At 38.0% G+C, this 17,713-nt stretch overlaps 1 protein-coding gene across 3 annotated transcripts in view; it reads right to left on the reverse strand.

The window, feature by feature from the left end:
* PIAS2 (protein inhibitor of activated STAT 2) overlaps nucleotides 1-17,713 on the reverse strand; it is a 73,098-nt gene that overhangs the window by 39,190 nt on the left and 16,195 nt on the right. For all 3 annotated transcript variants that reach the window (XM_031441975.2, XM_031441973.2, XM_031441974.2), the window contains exons 2-5: nucleotides 14,307-14,781; nucleotides 8,130-8,214; nucleotides 1,376-1,426; nucleotides 1,155-1,245 (exon numbers count right to left, since the gene is read on the reverse strand). In XM_031441975.2, coding sequence (XP_031297835.2) covers nucleotides 1,155-1,245; nucleotides 1,376-1,426; nucleotides 8,130-8,214; nucleotides 14,307-14,781 — 702 coding nt within the window. The remainder of the gene's footprint in view (nucleotides 1-1,154; nucleotides 1,246-1,375; nucleotides 1,427-8,129; nucleotides 8,215-14,306; nucleotides 14,782-17,713) is intronic.

Below are 17,713 nucleotides of genomic sequence, written 5' to 3' on the forward strand. Positions count from 1 at the left end.
GTTCGTCCCTAGATTACCTCAGCCTTACAGACACCTTTCATAAAGAGGTAGTGGGTGCCATATTGCTCAAGTCCGATAAATTTCATGAAGCAGTTATTTCTCAGTTCTCTAAGTCCGCAGGCTAAGTATGAGCAAAATGAGACTCCTGACAACCAAGAAGTCAGGTCTTTGACGACAAGGGTCGGCTTTGGCCAGGAGCCATCCTCACTGTGGGGTTCAGTAACAACCGCTTGGCTCTGGTCGAGCCCAGTCCTAGACTATGTTGTCTGGCTTGCTCAGCTGCTCACAGGTATTTTATTCCAGAGCCACGTCTTGTGCTCACCAGGGATGCTAAACAGCTGCCCATCTCCTTCTCAACAGTCACTCGGCTCTGCTGAAACAGCAACTTAGCCTAATGGTGGAATCACTGTTTTCACAGCACTTCTTCAGTTAGATACACCTCCACTCTGCAGTTCCCGAGAAACTGGCCATTCTCTACTATTATTTTAATTAAGGCTTTGCTGGCCTTCTACATAACTCTACCAAATTTGCAGTTTAGTCCAAACCTCAGTGGAGACAGATACATGGTCCAGTTGAACAATGAAGCATTATTCTAAGATCTGACTAGCAGGATCTGAAGAGCCTGGAGCTATCTGTCAGGTCAGAAACAGGCTATACACATAAAGAGTGTGCCAGGTGCCGAAGCCTGGATACTAATTCACTGCTTAAACAACAGGTTGTCAATCAAATACCGCTGCATCCATTCCCCATGTGTGTACATCAAGACCCAAGCCTGGAATCCTTAGCCTCCACGTCCAGTCACTCTCAGCAGCCTCTAACTGTATCTCATCCATGGCTGGCGCCCAACTAAATTCAGACATCCAGCACAACACGCTGCCCTATCTATATACGCATGTCCTGCCCTGCTACTAGGCCACGTGACGTGATCCTAAGACTCTTTCACAGCTTCCTTGCTTCCTGGCACAAGATGCTTCAGGCTCACTCATCTCCCCCAGCCCTGGAACCGCCATTCTTCCAAGAAGCCATGAATCTCTCTAGGGGAAAACAGTATTCAGTCTGGATGCCAGGACTGTTCACTGGTTGTCACTATTTCTAGGCCTTGTTAGTATTCTACTAAACTTACATGCAAGGCTGGCGAATAAAAAGCAACTTACAGGCAAAGGAAATAGCTTCCCATTTACTTTTATACAGAGGCTATTAGGATAATTATCTTCTTGAGGGCAACTTGTCTCCGCCAGGCAAAGCCTGCATTTAAAAAAAAAAAAGAAAGAAAAATTCTTAGTGTACTCAAACACACTATGTATTTCCAAATTCAAGACTACATGCACATAGTTAGAAAGCATAAAATTAAAGTAACAGAGAATTTCCAACTCGCCTCAGCTGAACCTGGACCGTATAATCCCTCCTACCACCTGGCAAAAAATCCCTGTTGGAAAAGAGAAAAAAACTGGGTTAAGAAAATACAACTGGAATTTACAGAAACATTCTCGCCAGAAAAAAGCATTATTGGTATTTTTATTCTTAGTCCTTAGAAAATGAACATTTGCCCACCAACGGCACAAGCCTTAATCAAGATGCTGCAGTGGTAACAGCCCTCATTTGTCTTTACGGCAAGTCATGTTCAATTCACGGGAACTTTCACAATGCAATTATTATTTCAACAGACAACAGATTTGGTTAATATGAAAAGGAGCACATTAGGTTCCAAAAGAGTTTAATAAATTGTTTGCTTATAGTGGTTCTTTAACCTTGGCTGAGCACTCTAATCACTTGCAAAATTTTTTTAATACAAAGACCCATTCACCAGGTATTCTCACTGGTTCTGAAGCACAGCCTGAGCATTAGTAGTTTTTGCAGCTAACACAGAACCAGGATAAAGAACTGGTACCTAGAGTCTCAGAATCTCTGTATCACGGCAATATCATAATTACATACTCAATTAAGGACACAGAATCTCTCAGAATTTCTAGATGAGAATCTAACAAGAGTCCCGTATCAAATATCTTTGGCACTGAACCTTCCGAACCCTTGCCTCTCAAAAAGGAGCCCGCAGTGCAGCAGCACTGTCACTGGGAGCTTGTTAGCAGCGCTGACTCTCAGGCCCCATCCCAGACCTGCAGAACTAGAACCTGAATTTTAACAAGATCCTCAAAGGACATGTATTCACTTTACAGTTTAAGAAGTCTTGTCCTTGGCTAGTATTATAAATCCTGGACTAGGTCAGAGAGAAGATCACAAGAGATTAGTCCTTTCTTGTGAGTCACAGAGCCCTCCATCTTGCTCCAGCTAGGCCAGTCCTCTTACTGTTTCCAATTCTCTCTGTTCACTGGAAGGCAATACAGCACTGTAGTGACCAGCCTGAGTCCCAAACTGGATGACCTTGGGCAAATTCCCTAACCTTTCTGTGCTTCAGTTAAATCTGTTAAAGACGTTAAATTACTGCACCTACTTCATGGAGTTACTGTAGCAAACATGTTAGTAACACAGGTAAAGTGCCGGGACATAAGAAATGCAAAACGCGTGTGAGCAGCCGGCTGCTATTATGTTAACTCTGTTCTGTTTCCCTTGCCAGCGGTAGTCTCCAACCTTCTCAAGTGTCTATTCAAAATATCCTAAACAACACTGACCTCTTGTGAGTAACCCATATAATTCCACTCCTTAAAATCAAGAAACACTTCAAAGTCTAGGCACTGGAGAGTCAAAGATAAATAAGACACAGTATTTGCTCTCAAAGGTCTCACATGCTAGTAGATAACAGATACAACTAAAATAACATGTAGGAAGTGCCACAGTGTATTATGGAAAGTGTGTGTTACGGAAAAGAGGGAAATTCAATTTTGTCTTGAAAGTTCAAGGCAATTACCATAATTAGCCCCAACAAATTAGAAAACAGCGTTTATACAGCAGTGGTTCTGCCTATTTCTACTTAGAGAGACAGGCTTCCATCAGTAACAGTGGCTTCCCTAGTGGGGTGAGACGCAACCAGAGATACACGGCAGAAACTTGTTAGGTGGGGAACATGATTTTTAAAAAGAGAAATGACAGAGGATGAATCTAGAAAGATAAATGGGAGAATATTAAAAGGGGTTTTGAATAGTTCATTGAGGATTTACACTTTATTCCAGTAAGGAAAATTAACATAAACTGAGAAGTGCAATGTGCTATATTTCTTCATAAATATGAGTAATGACTAAGCAACTTCCAACATCCGTTTCCCTGCCAGTCACTGTTCTAGAAACTTCCGCATGTTGATCTCATTCACCAGATATAAGGTAGGCATTTACCGTATGACACTGGGACAGGCTTTGAGAATATAAAAATGAGTAAGACAGTTAAAAAAAAAATGAGTAAGAGATGCTGGTTTCATCAAGAAGTCTGCAGATTCAAGTAGTCAAATAAATGCAGGAAGGCTGTAACAGCAAGTAAGAACAGTGCAGTGAGAGACAAAGAATGCGTTTGAGGAAATCTGGAAAGGCACTGTAGAAGAGGAAGACTTGACTGGCCCTTAAACCATGACTCAGGTTTGCCAAGCAGAGTGAGGAGGAAGAGGCCATGCGAAGGTTCCGAGCTGGGAGAGCCCAGTCAAAGCGCAGGCTGCTGGGGAAGAGAGCCAGGAGAGGAGCTGATAAAGAAAATGAGGGGAGCAGGATGCTGAAGAGACCTGCCAGGCAACGGAGTGAGGACTTCACGGGGTATCACTACAGGATTTTCGAGCACAAGAGAGAAAAAACTGAATGGGCTTTAGAAAGATCACTTGAACAGCTGGGAGAGTTAGGAGACTACTACAATTGTATAGGCAAAAGATGAGGGCTTGAAAGTTATTTAAACATAATTTACTAATTGATATTTAGAGATATTTAAAAGCTGACAGGACCCAATGACTCACTAGATACAGAAAGGGAGGATAAGGGGAGGAGGGCATCTAGGATGGGGCCCAGATTCTGGAAAGGTGCAGCTGGCCAGACGGCGATGCCGCTCACCAGGAAAAGAAGAGGCAGAGCCAGGTATGGCATTCAATCCCCAACCACTGAGTGAGGTGGTGATGATTTTTCCAACTTTACACACTGGGCAAGTAAGATTCAACAGGCTTTAGTAACTTACCCAGGGGCACACAGACCTCAGTGGTTGAGTCAGAATTCAGAATCCAATTGTTATTACTCCAAAGACCATGCTAGCTCCCTCAAAGGTTGAGCTGAGTCAAGTTTTAAATCTTGAAAGAGACACAGAAGCATCATCATTGGAGTGCAGCAAACTGACGGGATGTGGCAGATGAAGTGTGGGGTAACACAAAGAAGCCTCTGCCCAGGCAGATTCCACACCATTAGCGAAACAGGCAATAGGAGGAAATATACTAAGCAAAAATCTCCTTGAAGCCAGTTTATTTATCAACTCTGCACCCCAGGATGCCTGGAACATTGTCTAGACCACAGCAGATAGTAAATAAATATATGCTGCGAGACTAAATGAATAAATTAAAGTACAAAGACAAACAAGCAGGTCTGGGAGGAAGGCAAGTTCCATTCTGGATGTGCTGTTTGATGTGCCTGTGGGTCATGTATGTAGAGGCAGTGAGAAAGGAATTCAGAGGGAAGTGTTGGTGATTCTGCTGTCATCAATATAAAAAAAGACAAAGCACATTCACGGATACCATCACAGGGCAGTGAGAAGAGATTCACACAGATTCCAGTAACATGTAAGAGAAGTCACTGTGAGAAAATGAGCGCGCGTGATTAGGGAGGCAGTGGTACCCCATGGAAGGAGTAGTGCTATAGCCAAGAACAGAGCGGAACTCACTGATCAGTCTTCACAAGATGTAACAAAAAGAACAAAACCACCCAAAGCTGAATGTATTCAAGCCTCTGGTTTAGACCTTTTCACCATTACAGGCAAAGGGGAGGAGCTGGATGCACAGCAGTGGTTTTCAAATTTGCTGCACACTGGGAAAACCTACGGAGCTTTTAAAACTATTACTGGTTCCATCCTCAGAGACTCTAATTTAATTGGTATGAATGAATTCTGGGTATGTGGATTCTTAAAAGCTCCCCAGTTGATTCTAATATGCAGCAAAGTTTGAGAACCATAGGGAGAGAAGTTAGAAGGTATCACAAGAAGCATACTCACCAATCTAGAATATGTAATGTGCTAAGAGAGTCAAATGAACCACTTTTTTTCCAAAGAAAGTGGTAGGAAGTACTCGAAGAGCAGAACCAGAGCTCCTTGGAGAAGCTATCCATTCCAGAACAGGGGCAGAGAAGTCACAAGATGAGCCTGGAGCAGTGCGGGCATGATCAGAAACAGGTGGAGACATATCAAAAGGGCACAGGAGGCAACCTGAAAGAATGGCCAATGTTCCAAGGTGGAAGTTTGAGCAACAGTACAAATTACTATAGCACTGGATTATAACCCACTGCACTCAAGGGCCCACGCAGATACAAGCAAATAATTGAATAAATAAATGGGGAGAAAGGGACAGCTCTTCCTTACAGTAACTCCAATGTGCAAAAGAATAAAAACAGAAAATCACACCACTGGAACACAAGAGTGTTGATGATGAAGTAATCACTGAAGGCAAGATCCATGAGTGAACACTAAAATGGTGGGCAAAAATTTAGAGATACAAAGAATATGTGCCCAATCTCAACGTATCTTCCCCAAGATATTTACTAATAATAAAGGAAAAAACAGCAACTTTCAGTGCAGAAACCTGGTGAACAGTACCTTACCCAAGTGACTGAGATTAACATCACCAAAAATAAGATGTATCACTATGATGTAGCTCCCGATATGATACACGGAGAAGTGCGTGTAACTTGAGGTCTTCTTGCCAAAAATGCATAAACCCAATCTAATCATAAGGAAACAACAGACAAACCCAAATCAAGGAACATTCTACAAAACACCTGACCAGTACTCTACAAAAGTGTCAGAAGTTATGAAAGACAAGGAAAAACTAAGAAACCAGCACAGACTATAAGAGATTAAAGTGACTTAACTATGAAATGTGATTTGGGATCTTGGACTGGACCCAGGAACAGAAATTAATTAGTAGAAATCTCATGAAATCTGAATAAGGTCTGCAGCTTAGTTAATAGCATTATACCAAAGTTAATTTTGTGATTTTGATAACTGCATTTACAATTAAGCAAAATATTAATATTAAAGGAAGCTAGCTGAAGGGATTAACTTTTTATAACTCTTCTATAAACCTTCAAAGTAAAGTTTTTTAAATAAGTGCTTTGTACTTAACAAATACCTAGTAAATATTCTCAAGCAAGGGATCATCAAGGAATAACAAAGATGAATAATGATATGGTTTTAGATATAATATATAATTTTTAATTTATTCTATTTGTTTGTTAGTTGGCTTATTACTGTCCCCAAGATGGAAATTACTTCCAATTTATAAAAACTTCTAGCAATGCCTTGCGCTGGTGGACGTGAACTACATCAAGCTACATTTGATAATTTCCTCCTCTAAATTTTCTACTTTTTCTGAAACATCTATTATTTGGACACTGAGTCTCTTTCGGACTAATCCTTAGTAGGTTTTTTTTTTCTTCCTTTTAATCTTATTTTTCAACACTTTGTCTTTTTCCTGTTTGTGGAAGAACCAGCCTATCTATGCACTACTTTTTAGGAGCTCAAACTTTACCAGGTCAAATTATAAAATTATTTTGAGGTTTTGTTCAGAGCGTTCTCTCCCTCTCTCCTTATATACACACACACACACACCCCATACTGGATATACCATATATATTTTTTTTTTCACTCATATATATATGAGTAAAACAAATGTGATTAGTGAAAGAAATCTAAAGCTGTGTCCCATACTCTTCCACATAACAACAGAGTATCTTCAAGATGCCAGAGATGTGAGGCCCATAAATTTGGATCTAGCATCTTGGAAGAACTGACAATGCACAGTAACATATTAAGGACTCTGAAAAGCTCAGCTTTAAGAACTTACGTAATTATAGTGAATACTGAGTTTCTAAAACTTAACCACAGAATGCTTATTTTTGAAAAAATACTCAACTCTTTGTTCAACTCTTTGTTCTACTTTTAACTCCACAATCTCAGAAAATCATTTAACCTCCAGGAGGTTTGGCTTTCTTATCTAAATCTTTAAGAATGTAATTTTTAAAAGTCACATAAATAATATATTACTAACACTAAAGATGACTATTTTTTAACTGGAAAAGTATATACTACAGATTTCCTTTTCTTTCCTCTTACATTTCTTGGTTCATTTGCTTTTTATAAATGTGTCTACTTTAAGTTTGTCCTATTTTTTGAAACGGCGAAGTTAAGAGTACTTTTCATAACTGTTTTCAGATTTCTGCCAATTTTTTGGTCCAAGTGACCATACAGCTCAGGATGGTCCCAGTGTATGTTCTTATCCCAGAAAAATTATTCATAATGTCCACTTTCACTCTAGAAATGCCCGTTTGGATGATAAAGTTTACGATCATCTTATCTTTGAGCTGTTATCACAAGTTCTTTATGTTGCTATATTTAGAAGAAAATTTTCCTTTAAAAAAAGTTATGCCAAATGTGACAAAAAGTAATTCAAAAAGGGTTTTATTCAAAAAGGGTTTTATTCAAAATCTAAAAGTTTTTTTTCTAACAGAGTATTTATTAAATATGTGGCTAATCTTAGTCAAAGTATACTATGCTTGTTTGAGGAGAAATGGTCCAACTGTTATGGACTGATTCATGTCCCCCGCAGAATTCCTATGCTGAAGCCCTAACCCCCAAGGTGACTGCTGTGGAGATGGGGACTTTGAAAAGGTAATAATGATTAAAAGAGGTTGTAAGGATGAAGCCTTAACCCACTTCGCCTGATGTCCTTGGAAGAAGAGGAAGAGACACCAGGAAAGCACAGGAACGCAGAGGGAGGGCCATAGGAGGACACACAGCAAGGTGGCGGCCTTCTGCAAGCTGAGGAGAGAGGCCTCAGAAGAAACCAAACCTGTCAACACCTTAGTCTTAAACTCTAAGCCTCCTGAAATCTGAGAAAATTAATTTCTGTTGTTTAAGCCACCCAGTGTGGGGTACTTCACTTTGGCAGCCCCAACAAACTAACACACCAACACCCTGGAGAAAGATATCCCAAACATTCCTCTTACCTGGATATGCATATCTCTCTAACTTGTTGAGGTGTCAGAGCAAAAATAAAAAACTTCTCTTGAAAGCGCTGAATACTGCTTTGAACTGGGGAGGAGAGAAAAAAGAAAGATAATATTCAAATAACAAATCCAAGGACATAAGAACGTGTAGTAACCGGGCACTTCTGGTCAGCGTCTGCCAAATTCTGAAATTTTTATGGTTAAAATATGCCAAAATAAAGTACTAAGCTACATTTATCTTAGAATTATGAAAGTAAAGTCACTCTAAACCAGGTCCAGTTTTAAGCATTTATCATCCTTTATTCTCACACACTAATTACAGTCAAAGTATAACACAACTCTTCAAAATTACATTTCATCTTTGACTATAGTATCATCTAACGAAAAACCTAAAGAAGTCAAACTCCCCTCAGGAGAATTCTATCCACAACTCAGATTTTTTGTTTGTTTGTTTTGTTTTGTTTCTTTCTTTGTTGTGTTTTGTTTTCAATACTTAATTACACAGAGCAGACACATAAGAGAAAATTTAAAACTGAAATGTATTTTCTTCTCAAAGAACTTTAACAGATTATACTGATGCATTACTTAATGATGTTCTAGTAGTCATTAGAACAACGAATGCTTTCAACAGACCCTTGACTGAATACGTACATACATGCATTTCAATATTCAATTGTTTACACTTATCACTGAACACTGTTTTATGTGAAGATTTTAAAAATGATAATACTCCCATACACACACCAAATCTTTTCTAATTTTGTGAGATTTAAACAGAATATAGAAAATTTGAATCATCTGAAAGAATTTTTTTCTATATAGAAATAATCACCATATTAATAATCACCAGTGATGTATAATACTAAATATTTCTTTCCTTATAACAGCTGCAAAGACCATTTGTGGGACGCAGAGTACTGAGGTTTCATGCTTCTTGTAAACAGTGGCCTCAGTTCAGAATTAAGAAAGAGGAGAACGTTACCAGCTGTTCCATCACTAGAAATCATTCATTTCCTTTAACTCAGTCGTCATCCTCATCCCCTGTATCCAGTAAGTCATTAAGTTCTGTTTTTAAAAATTTTCTTATCGCTGCTTCCTCTCCATTTTCATTACCACTGTCTTATTCAAAACCTGTTATTACTTTGCACAAATGAAGGAGCAATCTGCCTGTTGGCCAGTCTCCTGTCAGAACACAAGTGCGGAGCTGGTCATTCTTAGCATCAATTTCAACACTACTCCTCTGCTCAAAAATGCTGAGCAGTGTCTTATCTCTGAATGAACCAAGTCTAAAACTCCTTTATCTATAAGAGCCTCCATAACAGTGGTTTCACCCCTTAGCAAACATCCATTTCCAATGTCTCCCCAAGTCTTACGCTATTCACAGCAAGTTTCTTCACTGTCTGGTCTCACAATTGTGCCATTTTTATATCTACTCTTGTGACTATTTACAGTTCTCCCCTCTCTTGATGTTTATTCTCCTATAAACTCCATCAATTCAAAGTGGGCACATTCATCCTTCAAAGTTCCTTCCAGTCTCACTTCTACTCCAAGAAGTCTGTTATCTCCCACATTCATTAGGCCAATGCGGTATCTACGCTTCCAGTTCCCAAGTTACAGGGATTCCCCATACAGGCATATACTGCTTGCTACTTTTCTCTCATGTTAACATTATCTTCCCAACTAGACAGACTTCCTAAAGCCCATCTCGTTCTCCCGACTTCTCCACAGTTAGTCTACATGAAGATATCCAAATTAAATACTCACCACATACTTGTTAACTGAGTTAAGAGAAATGAAACACAGTGTCTGAATTTATCCAACTTCTTCAGAAGTGAGATTCTATTTCAATAGCTTTACATTAATACACATATCATTTTAAACCTGTATCCAGAGGCTTAATGAGTACTTTCTAACATTCAAGAATTTAGGAATATGAAAAGATGTTGACCCTCATTAATTTTTCACCTACCAGATTAGCAAAGATCAAAAAACCAGTAATAAAATGCGGATGATGTATAGGGAAAATAATACACTCAGATGTTACTGCGAGTACAAATTGGCACCATGCTTTTGAAGCAACTGCCAAATTTCCCCACAAAAGTTGAATATCAAAATACTAAACACTCATACTACTTAACCCAACAAATTCACACCTAGGCATTTATACCTCATAAACATGCATGTTAAGTATTCAGAAACACATATGCAAGAATCGTCACAGAAGCAATGTCTGTGAGACTGCAAGAATAGTGCCTGAGACAAGGTATAACTAAAATACTTCTGAATAAACAATGAACATTGAAAACCACTGAAAATATACATCAACAGAATACTGGTTCAGTTATGGTACATGTACAAGATAACAGATCTACTATAATCTACAGATCTATAATACATTTCCAAGAAATTGTTACGATAGATGGTCATTGCAGGCTCTATGCACAGTGGATACAAGTAGAATCACGCCCTTCTCCCTCCACCAGAAACGCGGCACAGTGGCTCTGCAGGTGGAGAGGCTTTTTTAACGAAGGGGAAGAGAAAGAAGATGACGTAACATGCAGAGAAACGATTACCAATAAGACTCTAGCTGAGTGGTAACTGAGGTTATGAGGGACTTTCCCTTTCTGTTCTATTTCTTATGTCTGAATTTTCAACTATTAGCAAAAATTACTTCTGTAATCTGAAAAACACTGTGAAGATATTTTAAGGAATCAAAGGCTCATAATACCCTGAAGGTATTTCCCAAAATACCAGACATAGCAACACAGAGATGCTTCTAAACACGGTGAACAAAAAGAGCCAGCTGCAGAAGAACACAGTATACAGTGTGCCATCGCAAAAGCAAGCCAATTAAACATGACTTTTCCTATACATACACGGTAAAAGAGAAATTCAAAATCCAGAATAATGATAGGAAAAGGCAAGGAGACGGTGTCAAACATACTGGGAAAAAAAAAAAAAAAAGACACTGGCAACGTGCCTTCTTATAAAAACTGGGTAGTGGTTTCACAGGTGTTCATTCATGGATATTCTTTATATACTTTTATATTTTTATTTTATATATATTTTTTGAGGTAGATTGAATATAGACAAACTTTTAAAATAGAAAAGATTTCATCAAAAATTATCTTAAAGAAGAAAAACAGACAACTGAAAAGAAGATAAAAATACTACCTGTGAAAGCAAGTTAGAATAGCTATTTAAGGGAGGAGAAAAGAGATTTTTGTTAACTTGCTTTCAGATTAAGGGATTATCCACTTGCTACAGTAAAAACCTCAGCTACACAGAACCTCAGTATTACTGTGCACATTCTTGTTTTCTAGATGCCACAGTTTGTCATTTTAAATGCTAAAATATCTTTATTTAAACTATTTGAATAGAAATAATACCAAACTGCAAAACTATATAGTAATGTATCTACTTAAATAAAAGCTACTCATCGTGGTTGTTTGGGGGTTTTATTTAGCATCAATGCATGTGTCTTGCTGAACACTGATTTCCTCAATACTAAAGGGCTATATAGGTTTCATTATTACTGAGAGGTCTGGGGATGACATTTTTTGACTTTGTTTCTGTTTTTTCTTACCAGGGCTCTTCCAGTCTCTCCCGTGTTGTTACTTAATTCCTGCTCAACAATATGTTGATGGCTTAGAAATAAAAGTCATCTAAGAACTGTATATAAAATCAAGAATACACAGACTGGCCCACAAATGTCAAGAATATGTGCTTTGAAATAAAGATTTGGTATCTCCTTCAATTCCTGAGGATTTCTAATTCTCACTTCCCATAAGTAAATAGGTTTCTCCATAACAGTGTTCCAAATAAATGAATTTATCCAGAATTTTTATTTTTGTAAGTATTTTTGACATATATAACCAAATTATTAAAAATTAAGGCAAATTCTGAATGTCATTACATTGCTTTAGATATTATGGCACTAAATATTTTAGTTAAAGGTCATTACTAGAAAGGATTAAATTTTTCTACTTTTATTTGACTGACTATAAGGTATTATGCTGATTTTTTAACTTTCTACTTTACAAAGTCTGAAACAGCCTTTCTTAGATCAGTGTTATCAATCTGACATAAGACGACTACGTACACTAAGAAAATTCTTTTTCTTTTTAGGGAAGGCAGGATGAGGAAATGCTTAAACCTTGCTTTGAAACAAGAATCAGTTTTTAAAGTTTATAAAAATAATGACAGGTGGGACTCCTGAAAAATACATGAGTCAACAATTTTTTAGCTCAGGAGCCAAAAGCTATTTTATAAGCCCTGAAGTTATACGTATTTCTTACATTCTAATTTAAACTATGAGCAAAAGGCAGGTTTTTCTTAGCCACTCTTCAACACAAAATGCCTCGGGCATTACTTTATCTAAACCAAATGAGATACAAATGTTTTATTTCAGTAAACTTCTAAAAAGCTTACTACTTTTTCTTTTAACCTTATTGAGTGAGGATAATGAAAGAGAAACTCTATGAAGAACACAGAAAAGTAAACAAATTCCTACTTCTGTTTCTGAACAAAGGAAAGCATGGAAAGAAAAGCACAAAGACTCTTCAGAGCTCACTGCTTGGCGCACCACCGATGCTAAGGAGCAGAGAAGACGTGTTGCTGCGTCTTTTCTCATCTCCAGGCATCTTCCTTCCAGGCCACCAGCCATGGCTCTGAAACACCTTCCACTGTGACCTTCTCAGTTCCGCCTTAGCCACTTTCCTGAGGGGTCCCATGAGGTAGGGTCATTTAAGCGTATTACTGGTCTCAATATTTCTCACAACACATACAAAGAAATAAATTGGCCATAGTTTCTGAGAAAGAAACAAGTGAATGAGCCATGATGCTGTACATTGGTATAAACCAAAAAGCATGAAAAAGGGAGAAATAAAAAAATTATGGAAACATTTTAACCAGATAAATGAAACCATTAAAAAAAAAAGGTTAAAAACTAAAGTAAAATCATAAAAGAAAAACAGCTGGGCAATAAATGTTTAAAAGGTTTGTTCCTGTTATTTATTTAAAAAATGAAAAATCTAAACAAGATACAAACTTCCATCTATCAAAAGTGCAAAGATTAATAAAGACAGGAAGTAAAAGCGCCATGAGAGACATTCATTCTCTCACTTTGTGAAATTCGAATTGGTACAGCTATTCTGGAAACTAATTCAGCAATATGTTATCAAGAGTCCTTACTCTTTGATGCAATAATTCTACTCACAGGACTTTGTACAAATAATAAAATGTGAACCAACACAGAATCCTTATTTCAGAATGAATGTCATGAATGGATAAATGATTACTCTACCTGCATGCTCAGTTTTGCTAAACAAAAACAATGAAAGCCAGGAGAGAGGGCCTGGGAAAGGCACGGCCTCCTTGGTCTGCACCGCCAGGCCATACTGACCCCATTAACCAGCCCTGTCCCTCAAAACTTCCTTCTGGCTCAACCAAGATATACAAGTACAATTCTATACGAAACGAAAAAAGTATATTAGAGTTTTCAAATGACCTGAAACAAAAAGGCTTTTTCCTAAAATGAAAAGGAAAATAATCTCCCAAACTAACTATGAAGTACTATTTCCCCAACAGTTTATTTTATGAATAAATTCGAATACCTCTGTAAATAATTTCACTAGGCAGTAAGGAATTATGCCATTACAACACAGAAGTCATCAACCTCGGTAAAAATTCCTTCAAGTCACACGTAACACATGTTAATAACATTTAATAATATGATAAAACGTATTACATTTTCTAAGCAGTCAATGGCTATTAAACAAAAAGCTAAAATCCTGTATCAAACTGCCATTTTAGAAAAAAATTAAGTATAAAAGGTTTATCTCTTAAGAAAATTGTTTAAAAAGTGAGGTTAAACAGAAACTAACTCTCTTTGTAAAAATATCAAAAGGTGGAATCACAGGCAATAAATAAGATTGCTGTCTATTCTTAGACACACAACCTGAGTTCTAAGTTGCAAGAAGAAAGCTTGATCGACAAATTAACAGTTTTATATTAGATTTTTGTCGCGGCTGCCAATATTTTTATCTCTACATTTAAACATTTGGCATTTTAATGCCTCACTTTTATAATATTAACAGCAAATCATTAATCAACAGTTGAAGGCCTCTTGCTTTATCTGCTCTTGTCTGGAAGATACCTAATTTCTCTCCCACTTACCTAAACTTGTGGGCTTGATGAGGACATCAAGGACATCATAAAAGGGCAAGTTTTTTAACTGCACATCAGGATGGACAGGAGGGATTGGGGGAGACGGCTGCTGCATCTCAAACGTGGGTTTAGTGTCTTGAAGCAGCACAGAACCAACAGGAGAGGATGGCGAGTGAGGTGTAACTGAAGTGGAAGGCAACGAGTGGATCCCAGCCACGGCCAAGTCAGGCTCTACAGGTGAGGAGCTACCATCCAAACTGAAAACTGATGATTTGATTGTGGATAAATCAGAAAGGCCTTCAAGAGTCCGAGGGTATCGGCGTCTGTACAGTTCTCGGATTTTAATCTGAACCGCAGGGCTGCAGCCGCTCTTCAATAAATGCAACGCCCTCATCAGGAGGTCATGCTTGCGTCCACTTTTATTCCGTCCGGCAAAGCCTAGTAACACTTGTAGTTCAGAAACCCTAAAACTAGAAACCATATTCTAAAAGGAAAGAAAAAAAAAAAAGGATATAAACCAATAGTCAGCCCCAAGCACATAAAAACCCTATTTAAAATACACTGTAAAATCGGATTTTTCCAGCATTCTATCAATTGGCATGTGCTAATAAACAGCATTTTCACATATCACTTAGAACTGTTACTGTTTACACAGGCACCAGCCCTCCACCCAATTGCATTCATGCTATAGTGTTAACTACATTTTGTTGTACTAAATTTTCGTGATCTATGACCTGCTGCTTTCTATTAACCACCTCATTATCTGATTATGCTCAAATGTAAAGCCGTATTTGCTATATGACTATGAAATCTATAACCAGTGAAAATGTGCCTTTTCAAAAAACCAAGCCATACCAATACACAACGTAATATTTGTTATTATGGTATTATCACTAATTAACCAAACAAAAATTAGATTTTTGCAACCCTGTATCTACAACTTCTGATGCTAAGCAGGAAACTGACAAAATTAAGCCAGAACTGTAATCCAAAATCCAATGCTTTTTTTCACCCCAACTCAAATATGAAAGAACAGACAACATAAGAAAATAATATTTTTAAATATTAAAGGTAAAAAAATCACATACATCTTATTTAGCAGTTGAACTTCGGAAAAGGACTGAAATTCCCAGCTAATTAGCCCAAGTGAAAAAACACCTCTGAAGAGCAAGGATATGAGTGGAAATAAATCTTGACGGGCAAGAGTCCCTCCTTGCCACTCTGCTGACTTGTTGGCGGGTGTAAAAGGAAGATTCTAAGTAGCTCCCACATCTCACCTTCTATTTATTCAACAAAACCTAATAAATTCTTGTAACCACTTTGTGGCCTCGTAAATCCACCTACTTAAGTAATTTTCAGTCAATTCTGAGCTCAGAGGTAATCCACACCTGTGTCACACATAAGGCCAGAAAGAGGAGTAGGACCTGGGGCAGACCAACAGCCCTTCCAGACACCGACCCTAGGGAAACTTCCCCAGTCCTCCTCAGTGCTGCACACTCTACAGCTGCCTGGGATTCCCTCTCAACCAGGGGTTCCTTCTCAACCTGGAGGGCTGAGGCGATACCTACAGCTGGCACTGATTCATAGTCTGAAGCTTGTTTATATTTCAGTAGCGTAAGTAACATTACATCATGGAGAACACCAACACCACCACCAGCAGCAGTCATACAGACACAAGACATCTGGGATTCTTTCTAAAGAAACCAAGCTAACTCAGAATTCGTTATATTGCTTCCCTCCTTACACTTATTTTCACGTATTCTCACTTTAAGGGAATTTGTTTTATAGAAATGACAAAACAGAGCAAAAGGTCACCCTAAGCTTAACTGTCTTTTTTTAAAATAATATTTTATTGAAGTATAGTCAGTTTACAAGGTTGTGTCAATTTCTGGTGTACAGCACAATGCTTCAGTCGTGTAGGAACATACATACATTTGTTTTCATATTCTTTTTCACCGTAAGAAGCTTGACTCTCAAGAAGTAATTTCTGGAAGGTCTGATATTACTTATTTCCAATGGTAACTTTATTAGCAAAGAATGCTAATGCAACTGGTCTAATAGCTATTATAAACATACAAATGGAAGAAACAAAGAAAGGCTTAGAACAATGAATCACAGGATTCTGAAAGCAAAACAGAAATCCCCTGGTTTGGGGAGGGGGCAAAGGAAACAAAAGAGGACAGGATAGTCTTTGCTCTGCAAAATGCTGCCAAGACAAAGTACTGCTGGGCACTCGCTCAAAGATGATGGCTGTGAGAGTCAATGGCGCTCTGTGGAAAACTTCACACCAGCAATTAGTAGTTGAAGGTCAAGTCCTGGCATCAAGACTGAGGACCTCAGCAAAGTCATGTCATCGTTCTGGTCATCAGTTTCTATTTTAAAACAACAACAACAAAACTCTCCTTTATTTAGAGTTTACTATTAAGATATTCTCTAAGGAGTTTACGAAGTCAAATTCTATGAATATGTTTTTCTTGGCAAATCTTGCTGGATCCCACTTCTTAAAGCGATGTTTATCTTTTTTTTTTTTTAACCTCTGTCTTCAACCAAGTTTCAGCAGTCACCAGGAAGGTGAGCCTGCTATGAATACTACCAAGAATGAATTTCAGCTAATGTTTTCCACCAACCTCTGATGTCTACATTTTTCGTACAATTTTTTTCAAGTGGATTTTATCCAGTCTACCCTGCTTCCTCCCAAAGTCTGCCCTCTATACTTCAGTTACAATTGCTACATGCTCTACGAAGAGGAATTTCTCAATAAATGTCTGCAGACCCACTTTAAGGAAATTCATGAGCTACAGAAAACTATGTTGGCATGATTGATTTTTAAAAAGATACATAATCTGATTTCTAAAGAAAAGCTAATACAAATTAAGACTAGGACTTTAAATCAACCTTCTTCTTTATCAGATTTGAATAACACAAAACTATAAAAACATTTTAAAGCTGGGACTTTATAAAATTGAAACTTTACACACAGGCGTGAAGGCAAGTTGAAGGTGCTAAGAAAACTGGCAAAAACAGCACAGACTTTGGGGAAGCTCTAGTAGGCTGGAAGTCGTGGTAAATATCAATACAGCCCTGTAGGTTCTCCATCCGCTAGGATGTGTAACACAGGGAAGGGAGAGGAGCTGCTGAAACTGACAAGTCATGCTACTAACATCGCCTACCCTAGCTACAATATGAAAACCACCTACATCTTCATTTACAAGTAGGAATAAATTTTTAAAAAACCACCAGATAATCAATACATCAAAGAGTATGATCAAGCTGATGCCCTAAGAGAAACTATATGGCAAAGTAGAAAGTCACTCCAATTCCAGAAGTTACAGGAGGACCCAGCTGGTGGCCCTGTATTCCTGTGAAATCATGTATTCCCTATAATGAAATCCCTTTTTTACTTGAGAGACTTAACG

The sequence above is a fragment of the Camelus dromedarius genome, chromosome 28, assembly GCF_036321535.1.
Source record: "Camelus dromedarius isolate mCamDro1 chromosome 28, mCamDro1.pat, whole genome shotgun sequence".
Classification (NCBI taxonomy): Eukaryota; Metazoa; Chordata; class Mammalia; order Artiodactyla; family Camelidae; genus Camelus; species Camelus dromedarius.